Genomic DNA, 18,721 nt, shown 5'->3' on the forward strand with positions numbered 1-18,721 from the left:
TCACTGAACAGGGAGACACATACACTCCCTCAATAATCCCACAGAAACAAAGAACACTGTAAAAAGGAAGACCAGCACAGCCCTTTAAAGTTACACCTAAACACAGTGAGTGACTCATTCATATTCACGTCTTTGTCAATGAGGGAGGGGCAGTAGGCGTGTCCAGGGAGAGGCTTGAAGAGGGACAGGTGAGACAGGTGCATTTCTCAGTTATAACATATCTGGTCTCTAGATTGGCAGCAGCTCACACACACAGAATCTAACCAACTGCAACACCTGGTGAAGGTAAGACTGACTGAAATTAATAAGATTAGTACAGCAATGATTTTGTGTTTCTTGAGTTTGGAAGATTTTAAACTGAAGATGAGACAGGTGTGAGGGTTTACAGGTGTGGGGTCTGACATTTGTGAACAACAGAAGACTAAACTATCTCATATGGTGTCATGATAGAAAAACAAACACAGAAAGTAGATTGTCCAGTTATTCTGCAGCAAGAAGATGGACTGAGATTCAAAAACTAACACTATGGTAAATGCTCAAACAGAGAAGGACTGGTGATTATAAGAAGAACAAAACATTTTGTTTAATACTCGTGCTAAATCTGTGTTAATGAATATATTATGATCTAAAACTGCAGTCATTTTGTGATTACAGACATAACAGGTTCTGTAGGCTCCAGCTCAACCTTGCGGTAATGTTTCTGACAGGAAATACTCGTAATTTTGGAGGTGATTCCTGATTACTTATGTAACATGCCTCTTCCTCCTAGATGTTTGTATTTGTTATATTTACATGTTGGTTTGGTATTTGAGGTTTCGAAGAACACATACAGGCCATAGGTGTAGCCCAGGGTACATAATATAGTCCAGCTCTCGTTCAATGGCTTGGTCTCTGGTTCATCTGGGTTTAAAATGAACCTGTCATTCGGCTGAACTATTGTGAGGCTCTGTAGCAACATTACACTACCTGTACATGCGTGTATGCTTCTAATTTACTGATTAATGTAACATTATATTTATTACTTCGATTTAAGGCAGAGAGGGTCTGCTTACACCTTCACACTTCATGTTAGAAACTGACATTTTAGATGTTACTGTAATGGACTTGCTGTAATGCAAGTTTCAGTTCACATAGTTTCTTTAGCTTTTCTTTAGCTTATAGCTAGTTGATATGTTAACTGATTAACAGGTGGTGATCAGTAGAAGTAGACTTGGTTGTCTATAAAAGTAGTTCTTGCCGCCAAAATAGTAAGATCCGTAGCAGAAACAGTCCGCCGGAGAAACACTTGAGATAGAATATATTTTTCATATACAACTTGTTGGTATGTGTGGTGCCTTCAGATTAAGATAAAAAATGTTAGTTTCGCTGCTAATCTGCCCAGTTGCAATGCAATACACAGGAGCAAAGACACATTATTGGGATGTTGGGACGCTGTCATGTCTGAAAGTGCTGAAGGGTTGTGAAATGATACATTTGGAAGTAAAGTCATAATAAATACATACTGATATTAGAGACAGGAAGTGCTGAATTCTGGGACCAGAAATTAAGTGGTGCACCAAATTAAAAGATAGTCCTCCTCATAACAACTGACCTATTATTCTCCAAAATTGCACTGGACACAAAAGATCTGACTGAAATGAGCAAAAAAAAAGTGTTTTCTCTTTTCCTTTATCCTAAAATTGTTTGTATGTGTCTTTGTAATACAGCCACATACATAAAGAAGAGCACAACTCAAACTAACAGAACTCCCAACTCCATGTAATCGCCTGAATTTACTTAATAGTTTTAACATCATATCATATGTCTTTGTGTTTCTTAAAATAAGTTCATCAAACACAGAAAATGTGTCATAATAGAGAGCCTTCTAATTCTAATCCAGGATGTGAGGATCATGTTACCCAAGATCTTCTAGGGACATTTTTCTGATTGGGTGTCAGTCACAGTTTTTCCGACTAGCAGCTGGATTCACTCCAGGTGTCTGTCACAAAGCGATAAATGATAACTAGGGTAAAATCCACATTTCATTTACCCCATCCTTTCTCAGCTGATTATTAAGCTGTACCTTAAAAGTAGACTGCGAACGTTCCTCTCTCTTTCCCTCTCTCTCTCTTTCTCTCTGGCGCTCACTCAGTCAGGATGGACCAGCACAGTTGGGGCTGACAGTACAGCCACACCTGTGACTTGAACGTGTCTCAGGGTGTCAACTGAGAGCAAGTTTCACTGAACTCAACGGATCAGTCTGTAGGTGATTAGCTCTTTCATCAACAGTGGTAAATTACAGGCTGTTCTGATCATTTGGTTACAACAGGCAGTCAGCTGAACCTTTGACTTGACTCATCAGTTAGCTTCGTGGGGTTTCTCAGATAAATGGAATGAGTTGCATTAACCGGGCCAGCTTTTCAGTCACACCCTATGCATCCTCTATTAATCCACTCCTCAGCACCTGCATACCTGGAGGTTGAGAGAAAGCAAACTGAGCTGAGGCCATGTGCCTCTGTCCTCTCTGATAGACAGTGTCAGCGTCTGACTTTGCCCCCTGTGTTGTTTAAAGCATCTCTGCAATGTGCAGATGTCATTTTTCGGAAGCCGCACCCAGTCGTGGGCTCCGTCAGCAGCTTTATGTCCCGTCGATGACAGAAACATCAGATTATGTAAGGTTATTTGTCTGTCTGTGTTGATTTTTCTCATTAGTTGGTTGTTTGCTCTTGGATCTATTATTTCCTAATTCTTTATCTATTTCTTTAATTTAATCTTTTTCATTGTGGGTGGATTCTTTTTGATCTTGAAAGCACCGTGACTGTTGCTGACACTTTTTTGTCACTGAGATTAAAAAACAGAAATAGAAAACATGTCAAGCAAATCATACTCCTCCCTCAAAGAAAAAAAAGAGGAGTTTGAGGCTGATGGATACAACTTTAGAGAACCTTATCTGATTCACCTGAACCCAACACGCCACATGTTGCACAGTGGAACAGAGCCGATGAGTGATGGAGCAACTCAGCCAGTTGTTCTACATCAGCACACTCCCAAAAAAGCACAGTACATGCTGCAGAGAATCAGACCCGAGGGATGAACCTTGACGCCTCAGGTTGTGCTTCATCAGCATTTACTTTGCTTGTCTGTTCTAGACCGTTTTAGGAGTGAAGTGTTCCACCTTCACTGTCCAGTTGTCTCGGTCACGCAACATGATGTCAGGCTCCCCAGATGAGCTCACTCGACAGATTTACAGATCTGTGCAGCTGTGAAGTCTGCAGCAACACACCCTCAGACTGTGACACAGAGGGAAACATGCAGCCCGACCGCATTCCTGCACCGACGTATGGGTGTATGCAGGCCCTGTGTGTGTGTGTGTGTGTGTGTGTGTGTGTGCGTGTGTGTGTGTGGTGTGTGTGTGTGGCGCGACAACAAAGCAGCCTGTCATCTTTGAGAGAGAAAACTTCCATGACAAGTGATGAAGTATTGACTCCACCCTAGAAACTCAGATGTGTGTACAGAGAGAACGTCAGGTGATGATCAAACTAGTGTGTGCACTGTGTGTGTGAGAGAGGTAGAGACAGAGAATTGGGATGCTTAGTCATGCTGTCTTTTGTGTTTGTTTAAAGAGAGACAACGAGATGAAGCAGACAAAAGGATTAGATTTCTCTGTAGATGAGATCATTATATCAAACTAGTCACATGACTTTTTCAGAGGCCCTAAAGACATCTACATCTACACAATGCTTCAGGCTAAGTCTGAGGGACGCCTGAAAATTATATCATGATATTTTTAGGTTATATCACAACACACGGTACGTATCTCAGTATTTTGAAATCCCCCTAAAGGCACCTCCAGTGCTTGGACTGCATGACAAATTCAAACATCACAACATTTTTAAACCAGATACCTTGATATTGATATTGTGACAGTACTGTAGGGGTGACTGTTGGTGCTTTGGCAAAATATTAACATGATTAGATTTGTGTGCAGGGGCGGAAGCAGGATGTTTGAGGGGTGGGGGGACAAAAAAAAAAAAAAAAAAGAGGGCACCACATCTACGTAGAAGAAAATATCCACGCATAGCAGTGTATAAACACACTGCTCCAACAACCAGTTCACCACTTTGGGCCACATGTGCGTCAGTGAGAGGTGACAGACATTTTTGTCAGAGCCTCACGTTTTAAACTCCGTCAGTCAGGCTTTGGCTCCATCTAGTGGCAGAAATTTGTCTCAAGAGGAGACGAGAAGCTGATCATAAGGCACAAAGATAGAGGTTCAGTATGTTGAATGTATTTTACCCTGGCTGCGTCCTCATTAGAAGAGTTGTTGGTTGTAACAATCCTGCCTTCTGCCTCTGCAGCGCAATGAGTTCCGGGGAGCAAACAGACACCCCCTCTCCCTACGTCCTACCAGGTAAACCCAAGCACACCAGGCTCACACACACCATCATCTTCAACAAATTGCCTCATTGACTCCATCTTTTTTCTATCTCACCTCTTCCTTTTTCTTTTTTTTCTTGATCGCCTTGTCCAGTTGCAAGCCAGGGGAGTGATGTGAAGGTTTACCACCTCCACAGCCCATTCGACCCTCATGATACCAGACCCACGGCCTCAAGCGCCGCGCCAGGTACACTCACACCTGATGTTACGCTCCCTGGGAACACACGTCAGAAAACTTAGGCAGAGTTTATTCTATTACATTGTTTACATTCTTGTCCTCCCATCATTCTCTCTCCATCAGTGTACACCGGTGGAGGAGGTGGCACAGGCGGTCTCGATTCTTCAGAGGGCAGAAGGACGTTTGTGAGCTATGACACAGCGCTGGGGTCTGAACCCGGCATGACGACCTGCACTTCCTGCCAGCAGCAGGTCATGACCAACGTCACCTACAAAGCAGGGACGTACGCCTGGCTGATGTGCTTACTCTTCATCTGCTGTGGGTGAGTGTGTATGCATGGCCACATTGACCTGCTTGGGGGCTCCAGGGTCCCTACAGACCACCTTACACATCTCTGAATCCCATTCAGTACATCAGGCACATATGCAGCAAATTGTGACATACAGCTTGATACTAACTCTGTGTGTGTGTGTGTGTGTGTGTGTGTGTGTGTGTGTGTGTGTGTTGCAGGCTAGTCCTGTGCTGCTGCCTGATCCCTTTCTTCATGAAAAACTTCAAGGATGCATACCACACGTGCCCCCGCTGTAACAGAGTCCTGCACGTCGAGAAGAAAAAATGCTGTAAATGACGAGCCTGAGGGCCAGAAGTGGACCCACAGAAATATGAAATAACATTCTGTCACTATTGTCTGCGTTTTGGGATGTAGCTTATTTCTGTGGATGAAACATCTTATTGTTTGCAAACAGACTGTGTTTTCAGTGCTTAAATATCATGTGCTCGCTTTTTTAAAAATCAAGCGCACCCCATGCACTTTTTTGGAGGCCATTTTATTTTTGTCCCATTCCAGCAGGAAAAAAAAAATTATCTTTCTCAGAAACTTCTGCATATGTCGCGTTGTTAAAATGAAGGCTGTAAATAACTGTAACCAAATTAACTAGTTAGCAAATTGTAAGATTTAAACAGACCAAACGAGCAAATACAATGTTAAAAAATTTAACCAGAACATCAGGAACAACCTAGAGTATTGTCTTACATGCAGTTATTGCACAATAAACCTGTGTTGGCACTGTTTTGCCACACTCAGTAATAAAATTAGACCAATGTGGCTTTTTTGTGTGTTATATCTATATGTCGTAAGCCATTAACCTAGTCTTATATGTTTTATATGAAGGGATGAAGGGAAATCTGAGTGAGCCTGAGGTTCAAAGAAAAGCTTATATATTATATAACAGCAGCCGGCTGTGGATGTAATGTTGAATTTATCTTAAATCATTTTACTTTCAAACAAAGACATGTCACAGGAGTTCATCAAAATGCAAAGGACAATGCAAAAATCAGAGCAACACTTGACTATGATGTGACATCATCACCAGCTGGTGGTGCCACTGATCGAGACATATCACCAGAGCAACTGCTAACTGCTGCTAAGTGTTAGCTTGTTAGCTCAGTTAGCCGCACAAGTAGCAGTCTGGACTCAGTTGAGTCAGGGTATTTTCTCTCCATGTTTGTAGCAGCAAAACCAGATATTTCTGACGACATGCTGGGATATCTTCCAGCTGTACTCAGAAAACAAACAAACAAAAAAAAACACTAAAACTAAAAAAAAAACAGGATGTTTTCCAACTGTGCACGTGGAAATGAAACCAGACATATTTGAGTAGACATCAGGACAATTCCCAGACATGTTAGTACTGACAGAACCAGTTAAACCTAAACATGATGTTTGCCAAACCCAACAAGTGGCTGTTGTGCCTAAACCTAAGCACAGCGTTGTCACATCAGAAAATGTAAAACTGAATGTAAATGTAAAAAGGCAACAGAAAAGAGAAAGTTTCAAGATATCGAACAGCTTATATATGTTTTAGATTCTTTAGATTTCTGCATTTCATTGTCTTTCTGTACATCTTGTTCAATCATGTGACTGTTCAACTATATTTAGCTTGTGATTAATAAATTATTTAAAGCGAAATGTATCCCAGTATTTCCCCTTTCCAACAAGTAGTTGCGGGAGAACAAGAAGTTCACTGGTCTCAGTGTGGAGCTCTTCCATGCTGAAAAACACACCTGTGAACAGCATTCAGTTATTACAATTTGGCGGTCACTGGTCAGAGTTTAAGTGAATCAAGAACTACGATGGCCTCTCAAGCCTGTGCTAAGTCAGACTGTCAGCTGTAGGGATACAAAGCAGCCAGAGAGAAACTGGTTATTGTCACTGAACAGGGAGACACATACACTCCCTCAATAATCCCACAGAAACAAAGAACACTGTAAAAAGGAAGACCAGCACAGCCCTTTAAAGTTACCTAAACATAATCAGTGACTTAATCATATTCATGTCTTTGTTGCTGGAGGGGCAGTAGGCGTGTCCAGGGAGAGGCTTGAAGAGGGACAGGTGAGACAGGTGCATTTCTCAGTTATAACATATCTGGTCTCTAGATTGGCAGCAGCTCACACACACAGAATCTAACCAATTGCAACACCTGGTGAAGGTAAGACTGACTGAAATTAATAAGATTAGTACAACAATGATTTTGTGTTTCTTGAGTTTGGAAGATTTTAAACTGAAGATGAGACAGGTGTGAGGGTTTACAGGTGTGGGGCATGATAGAAAAACAAACACAGAAAGTAGATTGTCCAGTTATTCTGCAGCAAGAAGATGGACTGAGATTCAAAAACTAACGCTACGGTAAATTCTCAAACACTGAAGGACTGGTGATTATAAGAAGAACAAAACATTTTGTTTAATACTTGTGCTAAAATCAGTGTTAATGAATATATAATTCGGCTGAACTATTGTGAGGCTCTGTAGCAACATTACACTACCTGTACATGTGTGTATGCATCTGATTTACTGATTACTGTAACATTATATTTATTATTTAGATTTAAGACAGAGACGGTCTGCTTACACCTTCACACTTCATGATAGAAACTGACATTTTAGATGTTACTGTAGTGGACTTGCTGTAATGCAAGTTTAAGTTCACATAGTTTCTTTAGCTTTTCTTTAGCTTATAGCTAGTTGACAAGTTGCCTTGGTTGTCTATAAAAGTAGTTCTCGCCGCCAAAATAGTAAGATCCGTAGCAGAAACAGTCCGCCTGAGAAACACTTTAGATAGAATATGTTTTTCATAAACAACTTGTTAAAAAAAATGTTAGCTGTGTTGCTAATCTGCCCAGTTGCAATGCAATACACAGGAGCAGAGACACATGATTGTGATGCAGGGTCATGTCTGAAAGTTCTGAAGGGTTGTGAAATAATACATTTGGAAGTAAAAGAACATACAAAAGTATGTTAAATAACAAAAAGTTAGAAACAGGAAGCGCTCAATTCAGGGGCCAGAAATGAAGTGGTGCACCAAAGATAGTCCTCAAAATTGCACTGGATACAAAAGATCTGACTGAAGAGGGCAAACATTTTTTTTCATTTATCCTAAAATTGTTTGCATGTATCTTTGTAATACAGCCACATATATAAAGAGAAGCACAACTCAAACTAACAGAACTCCCAACTTGATATAATCACCTGAATTTTGTGTTTCTTAAAATAAGTTAATCAAACACAGAAAATATGTCATAATAGAGAGCCTTCTAATTCTAATCCAGGATGTGAGGATCATGTTACCCAAGACAGTATCTTCTAGGGACATTTTTCTGATTGGGTGTCAGTCACAGTTTTTCCGACTAGCAGCTGGATTCACTCCAAGTCTCTGTCACAAAGTGATAAATGATGACTAGGGTAATATCCACATTTCATTTACCCCATCCTTGAAGTTAGGACATGAACATTCCTCTCTCTCTCACGCAGAGTCAGGTTGAACCAGCACAGTTGGTGCTTCCAGTACAGCCACACCTAGGGCCATTTCCATTTTTTGGGGCCCTTTGCAAGATATTGTTGGGGGCCCCTATTTTGTCAAACTATGATGGATAGATTCATAACCCTTACAGGTGATTATTACAATTTAAGAGGAAAACAGGACAGAGTCGTGAAAACCTCTCTCAAATTGAAATCAAACATCTTAAATTGACCCACCCAAGCAAGATAGGAAATAATTTTACAAGGTAAACATGGAGGATCCTCTATAGGTCAGGAAATGAAACTGATGCAGTGTTCCTCAAAATGTTTTATTTTAAATTGTGAAACATTTTTAAACTTAAACATCCTGGTCAGGTGGTGCTGAAGGCAGCCGTGTTGCTTCCTGGTACATGGCTCCAAAATATTTCAGAATTGCTCCTGCAAAGACAAAACTTCTGAGGTTACCAAGCAATTTAGATCCTAAGCACATATTCATACTATATAATTGAGTTATGTTACACTAATGCAATAACATTGTAATATACAGTACAGTGTCCCTTTAAAGCATGCACCCACTTTCAAAGTTGTCCACCCCACATCATGAAAAAAACCTTACCTTTATTCGTTTCTTCTTTTTTTCTTTTGTTCTGAACCAGATGAATAGGTTGGTTTTGATGCCATGCCATGAATGACCGGTACCAGCAGCTCAGCACAGCCTGCTTCGCTTCTCCTCGCTTAGTAGTACTGGTTGTCATAGCAACGTAGCGCAGTAGAGACCAGCCAGCAGGCATACGTATCACTTTGGCTCGCTTGGAACCTCAGCAGAGGTACTAAAAAAATAAGTGCCAGGTACTTTGCAAAACTTTTTTTCTGTGGGTCACTCCTCAGATATTGAGGCTGGACTTACATCTTGAGGGGGCCTCCTAGTGGTGCGGAGGCCCTATGCAACCACATAATCAGCAAATAGCAAGACACGGCTCTGGCCACACCTATGACTTGGAAGTGTCTCGGGGTGTTAACAAAGAGCATGCTCCGCTGAACTCAACAATCTGTAGGCCAGAGCCGGCCGTAGGCATAGGCTGTATATGCAAATGCTAAGGACGGGGGGTGCCGCAAATGGGGGGAGAGAAAAATAATAATAATAAAATGATTTCGGCCCACAGCAACATAACTTAAAAGCAAATCCTATTAAATAATGGAGAGGCCTTTTTTCTGGGTTCCTGGCTCGTTGCCCTGTACCTGCCCTCTGTGAGAGGGGCAGGGTTGAGAGGCTGAAGACCGAGACCCCAAGACCAAGAGAGAGATTTATTGATACTGTAGCGGAATCGCAATGCCCAAAAGGCTGAAATCACCTGGCACCCAGGGAAGGAAAAGAAAGAAAGAAGAGAAAGAAAAACATGAAGAAGATTGAGGTACAGTAATGTCAATGTGATGGAGTGAATTAAATTAATAGTTTAATCCATCGTAATTACCATTGTTGAAGCAGAATGTTAGCTTACTAGCTTACTTCAGGCGATGGCAGCATTGTTTCATAATCAGTAAACAGCTCAAGTCGATGTAAGTTAATGTTACTCCACTTTAAATTCATCAGGGACATTTGGAAATCTAACATTATGCCTGTTCAGGTGTTATTTTAACCTGCTGGCTGTGTTATCCTGCTTGTACCTCAGTTAAAATGCTATTAGTTTTCCATCCCCTGTATAAGTAATAGTGTAGTTGTAAGCCTTCAGTTTATTGTGTCACAGTTTATGTTTGTTAAAGTTTACATTAGTGTTAAAGTGCAGTTAAAGTGTGTTACTGTTAATACTCCATACCTTAACTTTCCCCTATCATTCATGGGCAATAAATATATTGCAGCAAGTAGCAGCAAGAATTTGGCACAGAGTTATGATTGACAAGCTCCAAATCCAAACTTATGCCATTTGTTCACTTTTCACACATAAATCCATGCTAGCAACTTATCAACATAACTGGGTGACTTACTATTTCACTCACAGTGTGATAACGACACGCTAAACCACGCCCACTTTGGATTTGAACATCCACAGGCTTTCCCCAACACGTTACACAGCCCCCACCGAAGTGGTTAGCTGTCGTCAGTAACCCAGGTGTTCATAACAAAGTCACTGAGGTGCAGATGAGGTTAAAGGGTCGTAGGGTGTGAGCCGGTCCCGGTGGAGCACCACTAACCAGTTCTGTCTGATCAAACGTACTCTGTACACAACATCTGACAGTTTCTCAAGTAGAGTACAGGGTCCAGCCCACTGGCTCATCAGCTTGGGGTAAAAGCCCCTTTTTCACTCTAGACTGTAGACCCACACTTGATCTCCAGAAGCAAAGTTCCCTGCAGCGGGAGTCATAAGCCTGCTTCTGGCAAGACCCAGCATCTGCCAGACCCTGCCTGGTCAACTCATGGACCACCCAGAGCCGTTCTTGGAGATTGTGGACGTATTGTGGAGGTAAGTCCACAGGAGTGCAGAGCTCATGTCCAAACATGAGTGAGGCAGGAGTACACTTAGTGGATTCTTGGACTGCCTTCTAGTATGCCCACAGTCATTCTACATCAGCACATTCCCAAAAAAGCACAGTATATGCTGCATAGCATCAGACCCAAGGGATGAACCTTGATGCTCCAAGTTAAGGTTCATCAACATTTACAGTTTTTGGAATGAAGTGTTCGACCTTCATGGTCCACTTGTGTCAGTCACACAACATGATGTCAGGGGTTTTTCCCGGTGAGCTCACTCTTCAGGTGTGCTAAAGAAGTCTGCAGCGACACACCCTCAAACTGTGACAGAGACAGAAACATGCAGCCTGGCTGCATTCCTGCACTGACGTACCCAACCTTGGGCATGAAATTAATCCATCCATCTGTAGATTTTCTTCTGCTTATCCAGGACCGGGTCGTGGGGGCAGCTGTCTGAGCAGGGACACCCAGACTTCCCTCTCCCAAACACTTCCTCTAGCTCTCTCTAGATCTGTAAGGGAGCGCCCCGCCACCCGGCAGAGGAAACTCATTTCGACTGCTTGTAACCTGGATCTCATTCTTTCAGTCACAACCCAAAGTTCATGACCATAGGTGAGGGTATAAACGTAGATTGACCAGTAAATCAAGCGCTTTGCCTTTCTTCTGAGCTCTCTATTCACCATGACAGACTGATACAATGACCGCATTACTGCAGCCGCTGCACCAATCCGCCTGTCAGTCTCGCGCTCTATCCTTCCCTCACTCGTGAACAAGACCCCAAGATACTTGAACTCCCCCACTTGAGGCAGGAGCTCCCCCCAAACCTGGAGGGAGCAAGCCACCTTTTTCCAGTCGAGAACTATGGCCTTGGACTTGGAGATGCTCATTCTCATCCCAGCAGCTTCACACTCAGCTGCAAACAACCCCAGTACATGCTGGAGGTCCTGGCTCAAAAGAGCCAGCAAGACAACATCATCTGCGAAAAGCAGAGATGAAATCCAGTGGCTCCCAAACCAGACGCCCTCTGGCCCCTGGCTGTGACAAGAAATTCTGTCCATAAAAATAATGAACAGAACCAGTGAAAAAGGGCAGCCCTGCCAGAGTCCAACGTTCACTGGGAACAGGTCTGACTTACTGCCAGCAATGCAAACCAGGCTCCTACTCCAGTCGTACAAGGACTTTACAGCCCTTAGCAGAGGGCCTCTGACCCCGTACTCCCAAAGTACCTCCCACAGAATGCCACGAGGGACGTGGACAAATGCCTTCTCCAAGTCCACAAAATACGTGGACTGGTTGGGAATGAAACCTCAAGCACCCTGCAGAGGGTGTAGACTTGGTCCAGTGTTCCATGGCCAGGACAAATCCGAATCAGTTCGACTATCGGCTGAATTCTCCTCTCCAGTACCCTGGAATAGACTTTCCTAGGGAGGCTGAGGAGTGTGATCCCCTGATAGTTGGAACACACACTCTGGTCCCCCTTTTTGAATAGATGGACCAGCCCCCCAGTCTGCCAGTCCAGAGGTACTGTCCCCAACTGCCATGCAATGCTGCAGAGACATGTCAGCCAAGACAGCCCCACAACATCCAGAGACTTGAGGTACTCAGGGCGGATCTCATCCATCCCCAGTGCCTTGCCACTGAGGGAGCTTCCAAACTACATCAGTGACTTCGGCTTGAGCGATGAATGAATCAACCTCGAGTCCCCAGCCTCTGCTTCTTCTATGGAAGGCGTATCAGTGGGATTGAGGAGATCCTCGAAGTATTCCTTCTGCCACCCAACAATATCCTCAGTCGAGGTCAACAACTCCCTACCTCCACCGTAAACAGTGTTGGTGGAGGACTGCTTCCCCCTCCTGAGACCCCCTCCTCGAACTTTGCTCAGACCCAAGCTTTTGTTTCCGCAACCGCCTGTGCTGCTGCACAGCCAGTAACCATCAGCAGCCTCAGGAGTCCCCTGAGTCAACCAGGCTCGATAGGACTCCTTCAGCTTGACAGTATCCCTTACTTCACCACCACCGGGGTCAGGGATTGCTGCCATGACAGGCATGGGAGACCTTATGGCCACAGCTTTGAACAGCCGTGTCAACAATGGAAGTGGAGAACATGGCCCTTTCAGACCCACTGTCCCCAGCCTCCCTCTGGATCTGGTCAAAGCTCTCCAGGAGGTAGGAGTTGAAGACCTCCCTGACAGAGGGTTCCACCAGATGTTCCCAGCAGACCCTCACAATACGTTCGGGTCTGCCAAGTCTGTCCAGCGTCCTCCCCTGCCAGCGAATCCAACTCACCATCAGGTGGTGATCAGTTGACAGCTCAGCCCCTCTCTTCACCCGAGTGCCCAAGACATACAGACGGGGGTCAGATGACATGACCACAAAGTCAGTCATTGATCTCCGGCCTAGGGTGTCCTGGTGCCACATGCACTGATGGACACCCTTATGCTTGAACATTCGTTATGGACAAACTGTGACTAGCACACAAGTCCAGCAACAGAACACCACTTAGGTTCAGATCAGGGAGGCCATTCCTCCAAATCACATCCCTCCAGGTAACACTGTTGCTGCCCACATGAGCGTTGAAGTCCCCCAGTAGAAAGACAGAGTCTCCGGTTGGAGCACTTTCCAGTACGCCTCGCAGGGGCCTCCAAGAAGGCCAGGTACTCTACACTGTTGTTTGGCCCGTAAGCCAAAACAACAGTGAGAGACCTATCTCCGACCCGAAGGCGCAGGGAGACGACCCTCGCATTCACCGGGGAAAGCTCCAGCAAATGGTGGCTGAGCTGGGGAGCTATGAGCACACACACCAGCTCGCCGCCTCTCACTGCAGGCAACTCCAGAGTAGAAGACAGTCCAGCCTCTCTCAAGGAGTTGGGTTCCAGAGGCCAGACTGTGCATGGAGGTGAGCCCAACTGTCTCTAGCTGGTTACGCTCAACCTCCCTCATTAGCTCAGGCTCTTTCCACCCAGCGAGCTGACATTCCATAGTGCCAGAGTGCCATAATGCCAGAGTCACCGTCTGGGGATTGGGTCATCATGGCCCATGCCCACAACCGCCACCAAAATCTCATAGCACTGGCCCCCTCCGAACCCTCTTGCGGGTGGTGAAACTTCTGGACGGTTCAAAGGAGGAAGCGTGAAATTAATGTGAGATAAGTGTATGTTTGTATGAGTGAGAAAGAGAGAAACTCAGATGTGTGTACAGAGGGGACTTAGGTGATGATCAAACTAGTGTGTGCACTGTGTGTGTGAAAGAGGTACAGACAGAGAATTGGGATGTTTTGTCATGCTGTCTTTTATGTTTGTTTAAAGAGTGACAATGATATTAAGCAGACAAAAGCATTAGATTTCTTTGTATATGAGATCATTATATCAAACTAGTCAGATGACTTTTATTTGTCAGAGGCCCTAAAGACATCTAACAATGCTTCAGGCTAAGTCTGAGGCAAAAAAAAGAGGGCACCACATCTACGGAGAAGAAAATATCCACACAATGCAGTATATAAACACCCTGCTCCGATTACCAGTTCACCACTTTGGGCCACATATGCATCAGTGAGAGGTGACAGACGTTTCTGTCGGAGGCTCACTTGTTTTAAACTCCGTCAGTCTTGCTTTGGCTCCATCTTGTGGCAGAAAGCAAGATCAAATTTGTCTCAAGAGGTGACGAGAAGCTGATCATAAGGCACAAAGACAGATGTTCAATATATTTAATGTATTTTGCCTTGAATGCCTCCTCAATGGGGGAGTTTTTGGTTGTAACAATCCTGCCTTCTGTCTGTGCAGCGCAATGAATTCCGAGCAGCAAACAGATACCCCCCCTCCCTACGTCCTACCAGGTAAACCCAAGCACACCAGGCTCACACACACCATCATCTTCAACAAATTGGCTTAATGATTCCATCTTTTTTCTGTCTAACCTCCTCTGTTTTTTTCTTGATCACCTTGTCCAGTTTATTCTATTACATTTTTTACATTCTTGTCCTCCCATCATTCTCTCTCCATCAGTGTACACAGGCGGAGGAGGTGGTTCAGGCGGTCTCGATTCTTCAGAGGGCAAAAGGAGGTTCGTGAGCTACGAAACGCCGCTGGGGTCTTCTCCTGGCATGACGACCTGCACTTCCTGCCAGCAGCAGGTCATGACCAACGTCACCTACAAAGCAGGGACGTACGCCTGGCTGATGTGCTTACTCTTCATCTGCTGCGGGTGAGTGTGTATGCATGGCCACATTGACCTGCTTGGGGGCTCCAGGGTCCCTACAGACCACCTTACACATACATTTCTGAATCCCATTCAGTACATCAGGCACATATGCAGCAAATTGTGACATACAGCTTGACACTAGCTGTGTGTGTGTGTGTGTGTGTGTGTGTGTGTGTGTGTGTGTGTGTGTTTGTATGTGTGTGTGTTGCAGGTTAGCCTGTGGCTGCTTCCTGATCCCATTATTTGTGAAACACTTCAAGGATGCATACCACACGTGCCCCCGCTGTAACAGAGTCCTGCATGTTGAGAAGAAAAAATGCTGTAAATGACGAGCCTGAGGGCCAGAAGTGGACCCATAGAAATACGAAAAAACATTCTGTCACTATTGTCTGCGTTTTGGGATGTAGCTTATTTCTATGGATGAAGCATCTTATTGTTTGCAAACAGATTGTGTTTTTAGTGATTTAATATCATGTGCACGTTTTTTTAAAAATCAAGTGCACCCCATGCACTTTTTTGGAAGCCATTTTATTTTTGTCCCATTCCAGCAGGAAAAAAAAGTTTCCCTGTTATCTTTCTCAGAAACTTCTGCATACATCGCGTTGTTAAAATGAAGGCTGTAAATAACTGTAACCAAATTAACTAGTTAGCTAATTCTAAGATTTAAACAGACCAAACGAGCAAATACAATGTTAAAAAAATTTAACCAGAACATTGGGCACAACCTAGACACACAGTTATTGCACAATAAACCTGTGTTGGCACTGTTTTGCCACACTCAGTAATAAAATTAGATCATTTTTTGTGTTATATCTGTATGTCGTAAGCCATTTTATATGAAGGGATGAAGGGAAATCTGAGTGAGCCTGAAGTTCAAAGAAAAGCTTATATATTATATAACAGCAGCCGGCTGTAGATGTAATGTTGAATTTATCTTAAACCAATGCATGAATATTTACTTTCAAACAAAGACGTGACGCAGAAGTCCATCAAAATGCAAAGGACAATGCAAAAATCAGAGTAACACTTGACTATGATGTGACATCATCACCAGCTGGTGGTGCCACTGATCGAGACACTTGAAAGTGTGAGTTGGAAGATTTAGAGGTGCAATATGTAAGAAGTAGCTGCCTGTTGAATTCAAATGCAAACCAACAGCATATCACCAGAGCAACTGCTAACTGCTGCTAAGTGTTAGCTTGTTAGCTGCACAGGTAGCAGTCTGTACTGGGAGCTTGGAGACTCGGGGTTAGTGTTCACACCACTAGGACAGGAGCTTTGGGCTGGGACAGGCCGGAGCTAGCTGGCTAGCATGCTAACTTCAGTAGATATCTCCGCCAAGCAATATACAGACTGTCGGAACTGTTATTTCGTCCAGTTTTGTTGATCATTTTTACATATTGCTCCTTCAAAATACATTTTTGACCATGTCTGCATAAAGCAGCCTTTCAACATATTTTTGTTTGATTGCATTTTTTCTTTAGCCAATAACGTTCATGTCAGTGTTTCATAATGTTGTTGTTTATCTCTGCTCACACTGTCCCCTGGACCAGGTAAACCAGATATGCTTGGACCCTGTTATATACTATTATTATCTATTTTGTTACGTTATTTCTTCAGTAAAAGTAGACTTAATATATAGCACCCTGATGTGTTTATGTTGTCTTTTTCCTTGACCTGCTTTACAGAGGTCAGAGGTCGGGGCCAACCATCCGACCTGTTGGTTAAGTTGGTGTATTGTTTCCACAAGACACTGAGTTTTAAGCGTGCTGTAAAATTGTACAGCATGTGCCTTCGAGATGTAGAGAAGTAGGAGTATAAAGTAAACTAAGGGACCTTGTGTGAGACTGATTTGGTCACTGATGTGTTCATGGTCAGGAGTGAACTTTAAACCACAGCTGGTTCCTGCAATTTGTTATATAATAGAGCAAGAATGGCAGAGCTGTGACAGTTAATCCTGCATTAAATTATATTTTTAGCCCTGCTAGTAGCATGACTTTGCTCTCGACTGAGACGAATTGTTCTGAATTGTAGTTCCTCTCAGAATGAACTGTAATAACTTCTGGGCTTGTGTTGTATCAGGGTATATCAGTGCATTGCCATTTTTAAAAGTGCAAATATGTAAGAATGTGAAGAAATGAGACTTTTTACAGTATGTCAGAAGTCTTTGTATTGTCTTGACTTTCACAAATGTAATGCATTTTACCTGCTTCACTTTTGTATTCTGTGACAAAGAAGTGTAACAGGCATTCACTTTAGACTTGGCCAGGCTCACAGTTTCCCTACATCGTCCACCTTTTATGTTAACTGCCCTGGACCTCTAATTTGAATGAGCGGACATGTGAGTGGGTTCCAACTCTCCACCAAACAACTATTTGGCATTGTATTTCCCCCAACGTGTCCAACTAATCCTCTTAACAGTGTTTTGGATTCGAGCACTCGCACAAGCAGCAGTGTTTTTGTTTTTATAGAAAATTTTATTCAACATACATTTCCAGCAAAAAGGCAATATACAGGAATAGTTGTCGTACACTGCTGCTACACTGAGGATTTTAAACTGGAAAAGATCAAATTAAGGTGTGATTCTGCAGGTCATCTTTGTACTGCACTTTTTAACAAGACAAAACCAATGCAGTTAGTTTTGAAAAGAAAAAAAAAAAAATCCAAATGTAACAGAAGAAAATCGTCAATGGTACATCAGGAACGCAAAGAAAAAGAGAAAACCCTACACACAAGAAATATGGACACCTGGCTCCTTCTGTACCCAACAACAAAGGCGTGTGTTTCTCTTTAATTTTACACGTTCATATTTTTAAATATACAATTCTTAAATGTTGTCTTTACAGAGCCAGCTATGCGCTATTAGGGGAGCATTCCATCTGTGCTTTAAAGGAACAAAACCAAAATCCAAAACCAAAACAAAAAAAAGGGCTTTAAAGTGTTTCTTACAATGCTGGTTTTGTCTCTACACATTCCTCAAACCTGTGGGGCTCGAAGTTGTCTGCAGCTCCCTACCAAGCATAGCGCAGTTACCGCTCCCAATCACCTGGAGGCGACAGTTTCAATCAAGAGAGAAGATGACGAAGCTCGTGTGTGTTTGCGTTCAGAGGAGGAATGACTGAGAAAGACATTGGACCCCCCCCCCCCCCGGAAAACAAAAAACTGGAAGAGAAAGTCAAGGGGGTAATGTCCGTGCATGTGTGTGTGCGTGTGTTCCTTGAAAGTCACTGAGCAACTCAAAACCACAACCAAAATGTACATTTGCCAGTCCTGAGAAACCTCTGACATTAAGTGCCAACGTGCAAGATGAAATACAGACAAATTTCCTCCTTTCTTTTTTTTTTCCCCATTTATTTTTAAACAGATGCTGTGGATTTTTATTTTATTATACAAGATCTGCAGAAAGACAAAAAAAAAAAAAAAGTTTAATTCATTTTTTTCCTCCAACCAAACTAAGTGAGAAAGAACTGTGTGTAAACTTGTTGTCGTTGCACTAAAGGATGGGAGCAGAAAATATAAAGAACCACATCAGGGCACTAGTGAGCCTCGGGATTGGACGCCAGTTTGCAGCTGTTACTTGCAACAACAACAAAATGAAATAATAATAAAAGACCGATCGGCCCTCCCCCTTCTTTTTCTGTCAGTTAGTCTTCGCAAACATCCTTCCA

The 18,721-nt window shown here is 43.2% G+C and overlaps 2 protein-coding genes and 1 long non-coding RNA gene across 3 annotated transcripts; 2 read left to right on the forward strand and 1 right to left on the reverse strand.

Moving 5' to 3' along the window:
* Nucleotides 1-199: 199 nt before the first annotated feature.
* Nucleotides 200-6,202, forward strand: LOC119013350 (cell death-inducing p53-target protein 1-like). The gene is made up of 5 exons (XM_037087785.1): nucleotides 200-285; nucleotides 4,338-4,390; nucleotides 4,511-4,603; nucleotides 4,718-4,916; nucleotides 5,105-6,202. Exons 2-5 carry the CDS (start codon nucleotides 4,342-4,344, stop codon nucleotides 5,220-5,222), a joined length of 459 nt encoding a protein of 152 aa, XP_036943680.1. The 5' UTR covers nucleotides 200-285; nucleotides 4,338-4,341; the 3' UTR covers nucleotides 5,223-6,202.
* Nucleotides 6,203-8,700: 2,498 nt separating this feature from the next.
* Nucleotides 8,701-9,489, reverse strand: LOC119014559. Its single transcript, XR_005073002.1, has 2 exons — nucleotides 9,007-9,489; nucleotides 8,701-8,828 (listed from the first exon to the last, which is right to left on the reverse strand). It is a non-coding gene; the product is annotated as an uncharacterized LOC119014559 (long non-coding RNA).
* A 1,304-nt stretch (nucleotides 9,490-10,793) lies between these two features.
* Nucleotides 10,794-18,216, forward strand: LOC119014058 (cell death-inducing p53-target protein 1-like). Its single transcript, XM_037088956.1, has 4 exons — nucleotides 10,794-10,849; nucleotides 14,636-14,688; nucleotides 14,858-15,056; nucleotides 15,265-18,216. Exons 1-4 carry the CDS (start codon nucleotides 10,803-10,805, stop codon nucleotides 15,380-15,382), a joined length of 417 nt encoding a protein of 138 aa, XP_036944851.1. The 5' UTR covers nucleotides 10,794-10,802; the 3' UTR covers nucleotides 15,383-18,216.
* The last annotated feature ends 505 nt before the right edge of the window (nucleotides 18,217-18,721 follow it).

Source organism: Acanthopagrus latus, chromosome 23 (assembly GCF_904848185.1).
Source record: "Acanthopagrus latus isolate v.2019 chromosome 23, fAcaLat1.1, whole genome shotgun sequence".
Classification (NCBI taxonomy): Eukaryota; Metazoa; Chordata; class Actinopteri; order Spariformes; family Sparidae; genus Acanthopagrus; species Acanthopagrus latus.

What these genes read in the sequence shown, in the direction of transcription:
- LOC119014058 (XM_037088956.1), top strand. Translation starts at nt 10,803, where the DNA reads ATGGACCACCCAGAGCCGTTCTTGGAGATTGTGGACGTATTGTGGAG. An exon ending in ATTGTGGACGTATTGTGGAG is followed by an intron (nt 10,850 to 14,635) that starts GTAAGTCCACAG and finishes CTGTCTGTGCAG; the next exon opens with CGCAATGAATTCCGAGCAGC. An exon ending in CCCTCCCTACGTCCTACCAG is followed by an intron (nt 14,689 to 14,857) that starts GTAAACCCAAGC and finishes TCTCTCCATCAG; the next exon opens with TGTACACAGGCGGAGGAGGT.
- LOC119013350 (XM_037087785.1), top strand. Translation starts at nt 4,342, where the DNA reads ATGAGTTCCGGGGAGCAAACAGACACCCCCTCTCCCTACGTCCTACCA. An exon ending in CTCTCCCTACGTCCTACCAG is followed by an intron (nt 4,391 to 4,510) that starts GTAAACCCAAGC and finishes CGCCTTGTCCAG; the next exon opens with TTGCAAGCCAGGGGAGTGAT. An exon ending in GGCCTCAAGCGCCGCGCCAG is followed by an intron (nt 4,604 to 4,717) that starts GTACACTCACAC and finishes TCTCTCCATCAG; the next exon opens with TGTACACCGGTGGAGGAGGT.